The sequence below is a fragment of the Gopherus evgoodei genome, chromosome 10 (assembly GCF_007399415.2).
Source record: "Gopherus evgoodei ecotype Sinaloan lineage chromosome 10, rGopEvg1_v1.p, whole genome shotgun sequence".
Taxonomy (NCBI): Eukaryota; Metazoa; Chordata; order Testudines; family Testudinidae; genus Gopherus; species Gopherus evgoodei.
In genome coordinates, this window is record NC_044331.1 from 4,478,852 (window position 1) to 4,493,952 (window position 15,101).

General features: G+C 48.2%; 1 protein-coding gene across 5 annotated transcripts in view; it reads left to right on the forward strand.

Annotated features, from left to right (window-relative positions):
* ITGA11 (integrin subunit alpha 11) overlaps positions 1 to 4,203 on the forward strand; it is a 193,928-nt gene extending 189,725 nt beyond the window's left edge. For 2 of the 5 annotated variants that reach the window (XM_030578857.1, XM_030578854.1), the window contains exon 30: positions 1,263 to 4,203. In XM_030578857.1, the coding sequence (XP_030434717.1) occupies positions 1,263 to 1,364 (102 nt within the window). In that variant the 3' untranslated portion in view covers positions 1,365 to 4,203. Of the gene's footprint in view, positions 1 to 1,127 lie in introns of all 5 variants that reach the window. The other 3 variants (XM_030578858.1, XM_030578855.1, XM_030578859.1) reach the window with 2 other exon arrangements.
* Positions 4,204 to 15,101: the final 10,898 nt, after the last annotated feature.

A 15,101-nucleotide genomic window follows, 5' to 3' on the forward strand; every position in this document is an offset into this window, starting at 1 on the left:
AAAGAGGCAGAAGACACGTAAGCAAGCTGATATCAAGGATTTATTCACAAAAGCAACTTCCAGGGTGTGTCATAGGGTCATTACAGATTCAGCCCAATCTCCTACACCTTCTCCAACTACAATGATAATTGATGTTAATAATAATGACCCTGAGGCACTGCAAGATCCTGAAGTGCCTTCTAAATCATCAAAGATTAAACTATGTTCAGTACAGTTTTCGTGTTAAGTGTATTTTCAGTCAACTGGGTGTACGCCACATGTGGCCCACAGTGATATGTAGTGTCTTGAAATAACCTACTGTATAGAAAACTTTACCTGTGTACACCTAAGTGCTTCAAGAAACCAAGCCCTCTGCAGTGCAGTGCTACTACCTGCATACTGCACTGGATTTTATACTTTATTCATTTGATTGTATTCTAATTCTTTGAAATTGGTAAAACCAGATCATTCTCAGTGAACCAGAATATTTGATTAACTGGCACCACTCATTCTCCCAACATGCCAGATAACAAAACTTTTCCTGTATATGGTAAATGAAACAGTGAATTCACACTCCTGTGGCTCTTTTGGGTAATATGGATCATTAATTTCACTCCTGAATTACTGAGATCTGGATATCACTGTTCTAAAGGGACAGAAACGCTGGGGCTCCACACCATGTTTTGTAAAAAGCACATTTACCGATCAACACACTAAAACCAAATGACGAAAAACTAAAAACTCTCTGCCATGAATGCAGGGGACTACATGACCTCTCAAGGTCCCTTCCAGTCCGGTGATTCTATGATTCTACTCTTTGCCATTGATACTTCTGGCTGGGTCACCTTGGACAGATGAGTCAGTTTCACTTCCTGCCTTTCAAACACCAGCAGGTGCTGCAATTTCAAGGAAATTTAAATGCAGGCCATTTGAAAAGCTTTTTGCTGGATTTTTCTTTATAATGTCAAACCCATTTTTGTCAAAATTAAATTTTCCAAACCCTTGTTATTGTCAAAAAAATTAAATGTGGGCCCTTCACTGCCTGACAATATCCCTTTAAAAGAAACGCACTTCAACATAAGCAGCTGAAGTAATGGTGGGTTGTTTTTTTGTTTTTTGTTTTTTTGTCTTTTCTTTAATTCCTACAGCTTGGATTTTTTAAAAGTGCCAGTCGCAAGAGAGATACAGAACAGGAGCAGAATGCCAAAGTATTAGAATGAGGCTTCCCCAGCGAGGGCCTGTGAAGCTAATCTATCTATCATCCTGTTCCTATTAATTTACAGCTTACGGAGTATATGTTTGTCTTGATGCTGAAGGATGTGGGTGTGGAACTCCGTTTGCATCGAGATGAGAATACACCCCTTTGTGTGAAATTATCTAAATAAAACCTATTCGCTGGCTATATGCCACGGGAGCACAAGCATCAAAAGGTACTTCAAACTGGTTTTAAATAGCTCTGTTCTGCCTAGTCACAGGCAGCTGTGCAAATCTGAGAGAGAGAGAAAGAGAAAGAACTAAGGGCAATAACAGAATAGAGGTGGTTTATTATGATTTTCATGCTGGGGATTGCAAGTTTAATGACATGCTACAGATCTAAAAAACAAGCCAGTCAGATTACTTGTGAGAGATGTGAGATTAGGGTGAAATCTCAGGAGATTTACAGTACCTAATTTTCATGCCTGAGTTGTATAAAATCCCACTGATTGATTGCACCTCCTGTTCTTCAACTTCTTAATCGGCATTATGGATGGGATCTGAGAGACTTTCTAGCTAAAAGACATAGAAAGTCTAGTTCCCAACTGTTAAGCTGTAGCAACAGTAAACCTGCATTTATTGTTTGTTCATTTAAATGGCCTCACGCACTGTGGGTAATGTCTGTTCAAAATGTAGTGTTCAAAAAGAGTTGGAGGGGATAGACCTTGTGCAGAGCATACTTTTGCTGCTGCTGCTGCTACTAAACAGTACTTCAGAGATACCTCATAGTAAAGGTTAACATCTGGATTATTCAAACTAGGTGGATGTGTCAGTAAAATGCCAAATGTGAATTCTCCAAGTGCATGATTTGCCTGAGGAAATAAGATTTCTCCAGTGAAGCAAAGCAGAGCTGGCTCAGGCCAATACAAAACCACAGATCCCCAAGTGTTTTACATGTTCTGAGTGGAGAGTTTAATGCAGAGATTTTAATTTGCTTTCTTTTTAATGCACTGAATACAATTAATGGCAAATTAAAGCACCTTAATGCAAAACTTCAGTGTCCAGCTGTATATACTTATTCTGAAAATATTTACCTGTTTAAACACAAAAAACATCAAAAAACCAGTTTGAAGTGTTTTCTACAAACTGTGCAATTTCAAAGAGTATGCGTGCAACAGGAATCCAGACATGTATTATAATTGTATATACTTTGTGTAATGCAGAGATGATCAGTGCTGTTTGACAAAAGTCTTTTCTTTTGCATAATATAATTATTTATGCTAATATTAACTTTACAACTGAAAAGAAAGAAAGCAGACGTCCACCCGATGTGTAATAAAGTCTGTTAAAAACTGTTTTCGTATTTTTAAGGATTAAAAAAACAGTATTTTTAAAAATTCATAGTTTCAACTACCATTCTGTGCTAAACCATTTTCACCAATTATCATCTAGTATTGGATTGAATTGTTCACATGCCTTTAGAATAGAGTGGAAAGAGGAACTATAATTATACTATTTCTGCCTTTATTTATTTTGACAATAAATATATTTTCCAGAATGACTATATTGAAGCCTTCTTTTAAAGGGACACTGTCAGGTTAAAAAAAATAAATTCGTATGCTTGCAGCACGAGTATCCCATTGTGGGCCCATCCATACACACGTTGCAGGATCAGATCCTTTGGGCCTTATCGTTGTGTTAAAACTTTCGATTATTTAAACTGAAAAACAAATCTAATTGACTTTTTTCTGTTTCTGCTTTTCTTGAGTTTTGCATTTCTCAGCTTGAGCAAGGGAAAGTCTAGTCAGTTTCATTATTTCTAGTCAATTTTACTTGCATGTTCTCCTGCAGGAGCCCAAGCCTGTAATGGGGCGGCAACTGCTTCAGGGAGTTGTTTATTTACATTTGTTTCCATTGGCGATTTTAAACAAAGAATGGAACTAGCTATGTTAGTTTTAGGCTTTGTGAATTAGCATGGGGGTGCCTGGTTTACAAAACCGAATGGAGATTTTTGACCTGACGTTGTCCCTTTATTTCAATATTATATTGGGAGTAGCAAATGTTTCCCATCACAAGAGTAAATTTTCTTATTGAGCTGGATTAGCTAAAATCTTGGCCATTGTACAGAGTTTTGTTTTTCCCCTTTCATGAGTAATCAATTTTCAGAAATCTTGCAAAATAATCTTGTTGAAAGTATTTAAATGGAAGGCTGCATAAAGAACATCGAAGTCATCAATTCATCCTCACACAAGCTCTCTCTTTGACCAACATCAAAACCAACAACAAAAACCCCAAACCCAACAACAAAAAACAAACAACCACCACACATTGTTCAGTAGCTTGTTCATTTCAGATGTTGGTGATGAGAAAATTGATTTTCTTTTTCAAATCCAAAACTTTAGCTTATCATTAGCATTTCCCCATATTTTAAAGAACTTCAATATACATGAAATAGAAAAACCTCAAGGTCAAAATTCACTGGGGCCTGATTTTGCACCGTTGAAGTCAACTGGCACTTTGCCACTTTCTGCGGTGGGCACAGAATAAGACCAACAGTGAATAAGGGACAGTGTAAATAGAATACCCAATGTTGCTGTAGGGTAGGGGTCTTTCCACTGACAACCAAACGGATGAAACGTAGCAACTTCGTATTAATTCTGTTCCTTAAAACCAAAGAAAATGATTGTCCGATCAGTTCTTGTTTGTACTATACTAATAATGGAAAAATAAAAACTTTTATCATGTATTCCACCAGTCTCATAAAGAACAAAATCAGCATGACCATCTTCATCGGGACTGCGAGGCGTCTGGCCGGTGCCTTGTTCTGAGATGCATCTGAAGTTCACATTGCTCCTGTATATAGGAAATGTTCCGCTGGCAAGTGCTAGTTTACATGGTTAGCAAGTTTCAATTTGATGGACGTGCTTTGCCAAAACTTGCCACTGCTGTATAATATGCAAACAATGTGCTTGTACACAGGGTATGTAAATATGCTTCGAAATGTGCAGCTCTACTTTGTAACACTGAACTGCTGGGAAATACAATTTGAAGATTTGTGTACATGGTCTTAGTGGTCAGCTTTGACTATTTATTTTTTCATGTTTTCTTCTGTCGTGATGCTGCTGAAATCAGCAAGGATCAGGTTGTCCCTGCAATGTTAGCAAATAGAATGTGGTTTCACGCTGCACTGTTTGTTCTCAAGGTGTCTCAGAAGCACATGGAATGAATGAGTTACTGGTCATAGACCAGTGGTGGAGACAAGCATAGTGAATGCAGCAACAACTCAGAACCTTTGTACGCCAAGGCCCCAATTCTCTGGGCTGTTTGAGCAGGAACACAGAAGGGGAGTCTAAAGGGCTTGGTTGTTTTTTGCATTGTCCTCAGGATACATTAGATCAGCCTTAATGCTGCTCTAACCTATACTTCGCTGCAGAGGCACCCATGGGGCTGTTGTATCAGCTCAGAGTACCTGGAGCACAATGCCGTTCCAGCAGTGCAGCTTGCCAAGAAAGCCCCTTTGCTAACAGGGGAGTTCTGCTGCTGTTGCTGCCTTTTTAAGCTATTGGAGCGGCATGAATGGGCTGGAGGGCAAGTGCATAGGTCCCTGGCAGCCTGTTTTCCACAGGGTTAGGAATGTTGGCCAAGATTAAACGGACCCATGACAAAAAGGTGTAGGGCCAGCTCCAAACTGCCCCATGGAGTTTGCTGTGGGCTCAGCTCTAACTGTGAGCTTTCCAAAAAGCACCATAGCTGTTTAAAACTGCCCCCTGCAACTGAGAAGGAGGGGCTTTGGCTCCGCCACTACCCTCTTCATCTCCAATAGTATCGAACGAAACTGTCACCAGCTGAGAGAGGTGGATGGTCAGGCCTGAAATGAATCAGACCCATTGGATCTCTTTGACCTGAATTTATTCAGCCTGATAAGGTTCCTCTTGCTAATTCCTTTGACGCCAGATTTACACCCCTCTGGCTTCCCAGAATCTGGCTCCAGGGAAGGAGTCTAAATTTGTATCTGTGGATGTTAATCCTTTAGCAGTCACTGTTAGAGGGCCAAAACTACCAAACCTTTTGAGAGAACATTGGCCTCTGCTTGACATTGGAGCTGATTTTTATAGCACTTTGCTCTAGCCCATTTTTGTGTTGCTAATGTGCAGTACCTAGCAACTCTGGGCGCATGCGCCACTGTTCAATATGCTACTACATCGCTCTGAAACATTAACGACTAATCATCTGTGAGGGAGATGGTGCATTCAGAGGCGTGTTTAGAGACATCACCGCAAGGACTTCACATGCACAATGGTCAGACTAACCTCCACTCTGAACTCACATGAAATATACCAAGTCCAAGTGCTGGGGGGGCTGCTTTGGCTGACATCCTCTTGTCTGTTTAATTCTATTTGTCTTTTTGTTTGGTTAAGAACATTAAAAACAGCCAGACAGGGTCAGACCAATGGTCCATGTCGCCCAGTGTCCTGTCTGCCGACAGTGGCCAATGCCAGATGCTTCAAAGGGAATGAACAGAATAGGGAATCATCAAGTGATCCATCCCCTGTCACCCATTCCCAGCTTTTGGCAAACAGAGGCTAGGGACACTTCAGAGCATGGTTACATCCCTGTCCAGCCTGGCTAATAGTTATTGATGGACCTATCCTCCAGGCACTTATCTAGTTCTTTTTTAAACCCTGTTATAGTCTTGGCCTTCACAACATCGCCTGACAATGCATTCCACAGGTTGACTGTGCATTGTGTGAAGAAATACTTCCTTTTGTTCATTTTAAACCTGCTGCCTATTAATGTCGCTGAGTGACCCTTGCTTCTTGTGTTAGGTGAAGGAGTAAATAACTCTTCCTTATCCACTTCCTCAATGGCAGATGGTTATTTAAAGCTGCTGCATACCAAGGTCACTGTTAGCTTTCAAACTAAGCCAAATGCCCGGTGCACCCCAGTGTTAGGAAGCAGCAGTCCGTCGAAGAGGTGCTGTCAGGCTTTTCAAGCACAGCTGACCCCTCCTTGCTGCCTGATTATTGTGCCCACTTTGCATCTGACTCCCCAGTGCCTAACTGGACGTGTGCAGGGTCTCACATTCCCAGGAAAGGCAGGCCGCCCTAGCAGGCCTTTCTGCATCCCCTACACTGTGCTGGTGTTTCTGAAACCCAGCCAGGCCTTAGCCAGTTGGCATGTTGCAAGAGTTTGACGCCTGCATTGAGTGTGCATGCGGCGCCTTTGCTGCTGGAGCTCTCCGGAGGCAGGTCACAGTGCCTGAGGGAGGGAACAGATGCCTCCCCGCCACCACCAACCCCCCCAGGAGGGGCCCATATGCTTTCTAGGGCTCACCAGCCAACAAATGACCTGCGAGCTGCTGAGGGCCCGGAACCTGCTTCTCCCCAGAGAGTACTCTGACCACAGCCTACAGCACCATTCGCCTGCTCTCTCTGGCCCGAGGCCTGCTCCATATTGCCTGGAAAGGGGAACAGCTTCACCAGGGGAGCTGCAGAGACCCCCCCCCCCGCAAATAGCCATGGTTAGGGCACTCAATGGGGGAAATCCCTGTGCCACAGAGGGCAGCGTGGAGATTCGAACATGGAGAAGCCACATCTTGGGTGCGAGTGCGAACAGGGCCGGGGCGGGGGGAACCACTTGTACCCCAGCCTTAGGCATACTTCTGTGAGGCCTGGGGTGCCAGGTGCTGGCTTGTGTGAATCCTATTCTTTGGCTCCTGCCTCGCCCCATGCAGGCCATAGGGAGCCTGGGCCACGCCCCACCCCGTGCGGCCCTGCGTTCGAGGCCCCTTTGTGGCCCTACCCAGCGAGCGTTGCACACCCAATGCTGTTACAGCACTGTGCAGCCAGAGCAAGGGCACCGACTTGCTTCTCTCCGGGTGGGGGCTCCACCCCTGCTCCGCTCCAAGGCCTTGCCCCCCCCACGCCACCCCAGCCCCCAAGGCCCCACCCTCACGCCTCCTTGTCCACTACTTTTTCCCATGGGTGCTCCAGCCCCAGTGCACCCATGGAGCTGGGGTGGGGGGGGTGCCCTCTGACCCAGGGCCTGCCCCACACCCAGCTGCAAACCAGGGCCAGCAGCAACCAGCTGACTTGGCACTGACACGAGCAGCACAAGCCAAGTGGGTTTCAGAAAAACCTGCTGCCAGGTGGCAACTAAGTTATTCTGCCGTCACGCTGGTGGCTAACCAGCCTGTCTGGCCTACACAGTCACTATATAAACACACGGTTATATACACCATATAAACACACGGTTATATACACCATATAAACAACTGTGCTCCACCTGGGCCGCAGCGCCAGCCTCATGCACATGAAGACCAGTACTAACCCGCTGCCAGGCCAGGCCCTGTGTCGCACAATCATGGCAGCGCCACTTCACACACGTCGGCTTTTGGGCCTGCTACTTGATGTAAATATGGCCAGGCCCGTGCCTGGGGTGCCACGCTTGGCTGGGCAGATTCCTGGAGGTTTCCGCACACAATTTAATTGAAGCTTAGCCCACAGGCAGTCCTGGCGGGTTTACAACCCAGGCCGGGGGGGCGGGGGGGGGGGAATCAGGGCCTTGCAGTGGTGTCTTTTGTAAACAAGAACTTTATCCACTGCTAAAACCAAGCCCTTGGGACTGGGGCAGTGGGTCCCAAACGTGGTTTGCGGCTTGTTCAGGGTAAGCTTCTGGCAGGCCACGAGGCGCTTTGTTTACCTGGAGCATCCGCAGATATGTCGGCTTGCAGCTCCTGGTTCACCCTTCCTGGCCATGAACAGTTCTACCATTTGCTGCCTCCCCCCCCGCCCAAGGCAACAAAAAAAAAAACCCTGCCCCCCTTCAAGAATTGCCGGAATGCCGCCCTGTATTATGTGCTGCTCCAGGCATGTGCTGCCTGGAGCCGGCCCTGTTCCCAGCCAGCGGGAGCTGGGAATGATGCTGGTGCTAGTTGTGACACCAAACCAGAGGTAGGCGCTGTCAGGCACCACTCATAGCCACTGTTCCCCACCACATAACAGGATGGCGCTGTTTCTGTGAACTAATGAAGCAAAGTAACATGCATCACACAGTAGTCCCCAACCTTGTCCAGGTGGCAGGCGCTACCGAGGACCATGGCCAGTGGACAAGCATCTGGCAAAATGCCCCACAAAGCAGCAGCATCAAGAGGCGTCGCAGCCAAAAATCAGCAGCCATTCAGCAGCAACACCGTTTGATGAGGTCACTTTTCAGCGGCATTTCGGCGGCTGCTCATCCACCAGCCAGTACACAGGTGCACATAGATGCCCCAATGGGTGCCATGACAGCCACAGGCACTGCGTTGGGGACACCCTCCCCCCCCGCTGTACAAGAACCACAGGCCTTGGGGAAAAACAAAAACAAAACAGTGTATGTGTGTGCATGATATGCCACACACATGATATGCCATAGCGTCTGGCGTCAGGCCAATAGTCACATGGCCCTGCGCCTGGTCTGTGCGGCCAGCCTTATGCCAAGCATGGTGACACACAAACCCCTTCGGAGACACTAGACCCACCCACCCCCCACCCCGGCCTAACCCCTGCCTCCTGAGGCCCTACTCCCCCCCCTCCCTCAGGAGCCTCTCCACTGCCACTCCAGCTGCCCTGAACCCAGGCCATCAGCCAACTTGCCTGCCCGCCCCACCACCGGCCAGACTGGGCTGTCCCAGGCCCCTGGGCCCAAAGCCCAGGCCAACACACACGCCACCTCAGCCCTGGCTAGATCAGCCTTGGGCGCTGGCTTGAGCCCTGAGCACCAGGCCACTGGCTGGACTTGAGCACCCGCCAGCTTCAGGAAACTAAGAGAGATGGTGTGGGGCGGGGGGGGGGGCAGGAGTTGCCCCACCCCCACCCCCTCCAGGACAGAGCATGGTTGGGAGCCATAACCCGGGTTGGGGAGGCATAGCCTGCCCTGGCCTTTGATGCCTCTGCAAACAGAGCAGTTGGACTGACTGAAACACCACATCACATCCACACCCCCCCACACACACACTACCCACCTTCCTGGCATGGGGCTTTTTTGAATGCCCTCACCTGCATCGGTAGCATGCAGAACAAGCCAAGTGGCCAGAGGGTGGCACAGTGTTTGCAACTGACTAACAGACAATTAGGCCAGGGCTCCATGCCCACCCCTCACCGCCCTCGGCACTGCTCCCCTGCCCCAGGGCTAACGTCATAATCTGAGTAAAGAAGCTGGTTTCCCCCTTTTAACAGGGGCTCTCGCTATGTGTCATCACTGGCCTGCATAGAGGTGGGCGGGGGGGGGCCCTCCAGTGCTAGGGCTTGTCTACTCCAGCCCCTAGCACTCAGGGACTCTTTGACTGTAGTGTACATTCACTCAGACAGCAACCAGAGCTCTGGGCCCTCCCTGCCTTGGGCTCCAGGCAGGGCCTGATCACCTACATCACATAAACAGCCCTCGGCTGCAAGCCTGCAGCGCTGGCTCTGGCCAGCTGTAGTTTTTTACTTGCAGTGGAGCCAGCCCCTGGGTGCACTGCAAGGTGGGCTTGCTTCAAGACCAGTACAGCCTGGTGCGCTATGGCCAGCTGGAGCATCACATGCATGGCGACGCTGTACACAGCCCCTTGGGCATAGCAGTGGTTGGGTTGGGTGGCCCTTAGCTAGTGTGAGCCCCGGGGGGAGGGTCGGGGGGGGCAGTGCTGTAACCCACCAGCTTCTGCACTGGCCCCCCCCCAGCCCTGGTCGAAAGGGGTTAGCGCCAGCCCAGCAGCAGCAGGCCCTTCACCCAGCCTGGAGTAGCGCGTGTGCCCTGCATTCATCCCCATGCTGCGATATTTACAACAAGCCCCCAGGACGTCACTAAACCTAGCCAGCTGCAGTAAAGTGAGGGGCAGGCAGGCCCGCCCTGTAGTCACCGGGTCTTCATTGGTGCTCATGGGCACAGCGGGCCAAGCCCTGGCTCACAACATCCATAATTGCATTGCAGAGGGGCTGGGGCGGGTGTCAGTGCACCAGAGGAGAGACTCTACACAAGGGCAGCTGTGCAGAGGGGCCAGGAGGGCTGGGTCTAGCTTGGAGCCTGAGCCCTCGTTCAATGCACTGGGAACCCCCTCTCACACACCACTCGGGAGTGGCCAACCTGTGGCTCCGGCGCCACATACTTCAGCAGTTAATAGGCGGCTCCTTGTACAGGCACTGACTCTGGGGCTGGAGCTACAGGCGCCAACTTTCCAATGTGCTGGGGGGTGCTCACTGCTCAGCCCCTTGCTCTGCCACAGGCCCTGCCCCCACACCACCCCTTCCCCTGAGCCTGCCATGCCCCTGCTCCTCCCCTCCTCCCCCAGCCTGCTGCATGCCACAAAACAGCTGCTTGCGGGGAGGATACGGAGCTGCCAGTCAGATCCGGCGCTTCCATTTAGGTGACCTAGGCGGTTGCCTAGGGCACCAGGATTTGGGGAGGAGGCATTTTGCTGCCCTCGGCGGCAATTCAGTGGCAGGGCGTCCTTCCGCGCTCTGGGTCGTCTGCAGCAATTCTGCGGTGGGTCCTTCACTCACTCCAGGACCCGCCGCCGAAGTGCCCTGAAGACCAGGAGCGTGGAACGACCCCCCCCCCCTCGCCGCAGAATTGCCGCCAACGACTGGGAGCGCGGAAGGACCCCCGCCTAGGGCGCTAAAAACCCTGGCGCCGCTCCTGCTGCCAGTGGGTGGGAGGCGCTGGGAGCGTAGGAGAGGGGGCTGCTGAGGTATTACTGTGGTTCGTTGCCAATGTACACTGGTCAATTCTGGCTCCTCCTCAGGCTCAGGTTGGCCACCCCTGTGCTAGGTGCCCCAGAAAGTCTGAGCCTTGGGACTCATTCTACGCCCCCTTCCTTGGCTAGTGAAACGACGGTGGTGCTGCAGCAGCCCAGCGCTGTGGTAGGAGGGAAGCAGAGGGAAGCCCCTCTACAGTATTTGCCCCTTGTTCCCCCTTTGCATCTCTCCATCCTGTCATCTTGCCCTCATCTCACTGCCCAGGCCCTCAGTTCAGCTTGTGCCCTCTTTCGTCCTCCTCCTCTGCAGCTGCCCTGTCTCTCTCTTCCTTGGCCCCCTCCCACAGGGCACAGGGACGCAGCCGCTCCTCAAGACAGTGGAGACCAGTACAACACCCCCGAGAGCAGATTAGGGGTAGAGGCAGCCAACGGGGCAGGAGAAGGGCTTGGGTGACTGCAAGAGACACAGCAGCACACGGGGGGCCTGGCCTGGCCCCCAGCTTCCCTAGCATTTGATGGAAAGCAAAACAAATGAACTCCCATCTCTCCTGGCCCTTCCAGCAATAGCAGCCCAGGCCAAGGAAATAAACCACCCCTACAATGCTGTGGGGGAGCCCCTTTGCTGAAGGTGTCACTGTATGAGCGTGGTTTTGAACTAAGCCAGGCCGGGAAGGTGGGCACTCAGCACTGCAGTTGCTGGGGAGGGCACGGCTCAATGCTGGGTATCAGATCTACACCCAGCTTTGTACTCAGCCACAGCCAGTTGGTAAGACCTTCTCCATGCTGACTACTCGCCCCTCACTTTAAGGGCAGCACGGCTACATTCAGCAGCTGCTGATGGTGCCGACTCCCCCCAGCCACATTTTGGCTGAGCTGGGGAAAGCCTGGCTGCAAGAAAGGCTCCCAGAAGTCTTTGAACATTTTAGTTTAAGCATCTAATAAAAGTTGATTTAGGGGGGTTGGAAACAACCATGCACATGCCCTGCTGTGATACTGGCAATTCAACTCTTCCAGTACCGGGAACTCAAAAGCAAAACAGTCTCTCAGCAGCAGTGATGCTGGGTCATGGCTTGTCACTGGCTGAGTCGAGCTGTGGTGGTAGCAAACGCGTAGCAAGGAAGTCTCTGCTATTGGAAAAAGGTTGTTTGGGGAACTGTTTTCTTTACCTATAACCTTGCCCTGAAATGTATTTCTGCAGCTTGCCTGTACGTAGCCTTGTGCATGTCTTCTTTAGAAATACCCGGTTTTCACCATACAGCGTTCATTAAGGGTAATAGTGCCACATGCTGGTGGCTAATGACACAAGGCCAAAGATCTTATGTTTGACAGTCCCCAAGGTGTGCCTTATGGGAGCACAACACAAACCCTCGTGTTTCTTAATGCTTAGTCATGGCTGTGATTTTAAGAATGTCAACAGTTCTATCCATCCAAATCCAAGCTTTCACTAGCAGAAGGAATTTAACCCAAGTATTATGGATTCACAGCCCCCATCTGAAAACTGGGGCCTTGGTTATGGACAGAAGTTGCAACAGTTTAGATTACACCAGTTTAGTTATACCAGTACAAAATACAATGTAGACACCCTTGCTTCAGTTGTAGAATGGCTTATTACAGGTTAGCTTACACTTCTTCCTAGTCAATTTAAGAGGGCACACACCACCTTTCAGAGTGGCGTAGTAGATTTCAACTCACTTTTCATTAAGTCTTTTCAGCTTTGCAAGTAGAGGTGGCCTGTGTTGAAACTAAAAAGCAGTATTACCCATGTCAGAAAAGCTATGAACATGGGCCCCCAGGTCTACAATCTGCAGCAGCATGCAGCTGCCTGCCCGCTCAGAGCCTTCCTCACGTAATAGCTGTAATATGCTGTGTTGCCTGAGGAGGTGCTAGGTGAGTTAAGTGTAAAGGGCACAGGATCAGACTCAATAGGAACTATCAAAACAATAAGCCGAAACTTGATTCAAAATTGTGTGTTTCCTAAAATAAAATGCAGTCATTTTTTTATTAAAAATTCCTTTTCCCCAAAGAACTTTTTTCCCGAGCTGTCACTCCTAAAAACGGAACATAAAACAAAATTTCCTTATCCACCAACACTAGAAATGTGATAAAGTGTGAGTCCCAAATCATCAATAAGCCTATCACAAGCTGTGCTATTTTACAAGCACTCTTAAAGGAACAGTCAGAACTATGCACAACAGAATGATGCTATCATTAGAACAACCAGTCCTAGTGAATTGTTGGATTACTGCAATACAATCTCTCTCTCTCCCATCCTAGGAAGAATGGCTGGGAAGAAATATTGCTGACCCTTAGTGTTCAAAATTGATGAGTTGGGCCTATCCAAAAATTGTCAGATTGGATTTTAAAAATAAGTGTGTACACACACACACACACACACACACACACACACACACACGGAATTATTTCTATTGCCTTCTACTGTTTTGGTCTTTAAGGCGCACACAGGTCACGTCTTCTCCACAATCATGAAGGTTAGAAACTTACCTTTATGAAAAATATGAAAGCTGAGATTGTCACATAATCACATGCCTCCAGGAGTTGAGACTTAAAAAAGCATTTAATAGTGTGAGACACAATAAAGTTGCAAGAGTTGGCAACACTAGGTAGGGCTCTAGTCAACAGCTATGAGGATCAGCAGCTCAGGCCCACAGCCCTAAACTCAGCTGACCCAACACTAAGAACATGGTGGTTGCGAAAGATCAGAGATGTGTATCTATCCCAGCTCTGTTGCACTTTCGCTCATCATGCTTAAGTATTTTGGGGGAGACATCTTTCTCCATTGGTATTTGAGGAGCTGAGTGAATGGCACTCTCCAAATGACATCCAAGAGACTGCAGTGAATACACCCAAGAGTTTGCCTGATATCTACGTCACCTCCGGTTGACTGACAGGCTTAGCAGCAGCATTCTGAAAGCTTGTATCTCTGTCACACAAACTCTCTAAACACAGAAACATTTATAATCAAACCTAACTACTACAGCCCTTCACTCAATCACTTTCCGAGAACGAATGTAGAACTCCTTTTCCTGGTGAAAGGATGTATACAGGAGCTCAGTGTGGATTTTTATAAAGACCATACACAGTCTGCATAAAGCCAAATGAGAAAAAATAAGTGCCTCAAAATGTTCCCCAAAATCACTTTAAAAATATGTTGCTAGAGTAGAATGCCTCCTCGATGCCTCTGCGTGGGTCATGCCTACTGCACCCTTTGGTGAACATTTCTGATGCTGTCGGTTGGTATCTAATGAACTATCAACAATTTGGCTAAGTCTGAGGGACAGCTATGGGTAGTTTCAGTGCGCATCTTCGGTCTGTAGTATCTCCCCAAACCAAACAGCTGTTGGCACTTTCAATGAAACCTCAATAGACGACCCCAGTAGGTAAAGTTAGTACATCATAGGTGGTAATTTAATTAATACGTAAGTCACTGTCAAATCTAAATCAAATTATGGGTCTAACTGATCCATACAAAGGCATTGCTGCCTCTGCAAATCTGGGGCAGAGATCTATTTTAAAAGACAGCTGCCTCCATGACCTTTCATAGCAAGGAGAGCTTGGAGGCTTTGTATAAAATGCAGAAGTAACTTCTCCTTCCCCATTCCCCAAATGGTAGGATTGCACAGCTTTAATTTATAGAACAGCCAATCATGCCCTCAGTTACAGCTTTGTAAATCCACTGACCATAAGTTTTAGACCCCGATGGTTGACTCCAACTAGAAATGGGGTATTTCACTCTGCTCATCGGTGCAGGGATACAGGATCAACGTTCAGAGCGAAAACGATGCCCAGTGGAGTTAATAAACCTGGTCACATTTTTGTCCTTATGGCCAAATCCTGTGGGGTCCTTCCAAAGACAAAACTTTGACCCAACAAAGAATGATAAAGCTCGGGACTCAGCTAAGAAAGCACAAAGGAAGGCAGAAGCTGGGAATGGGCGACAGGGGATGGATCACTTGATGATTACCTGTTCTGTTCATTCCCTCTGGGGCACCTGGCATTGGCTACTATCAGTAAACAAGATACTTGGCTAGATGGACCATTGGTCTGACCCAGTCTGGCTGTTCTTGTGTTGTTATGACAGACTCTCAACAAGGCACCAGCTGGACTACTAATGACAGATTTTCCTTGTGGGGCGGTGCAAGGAGGTGGCTTTTTTTTTTTCCTTCAAACAAACCCAAAACATTAACAATAGCAAAGT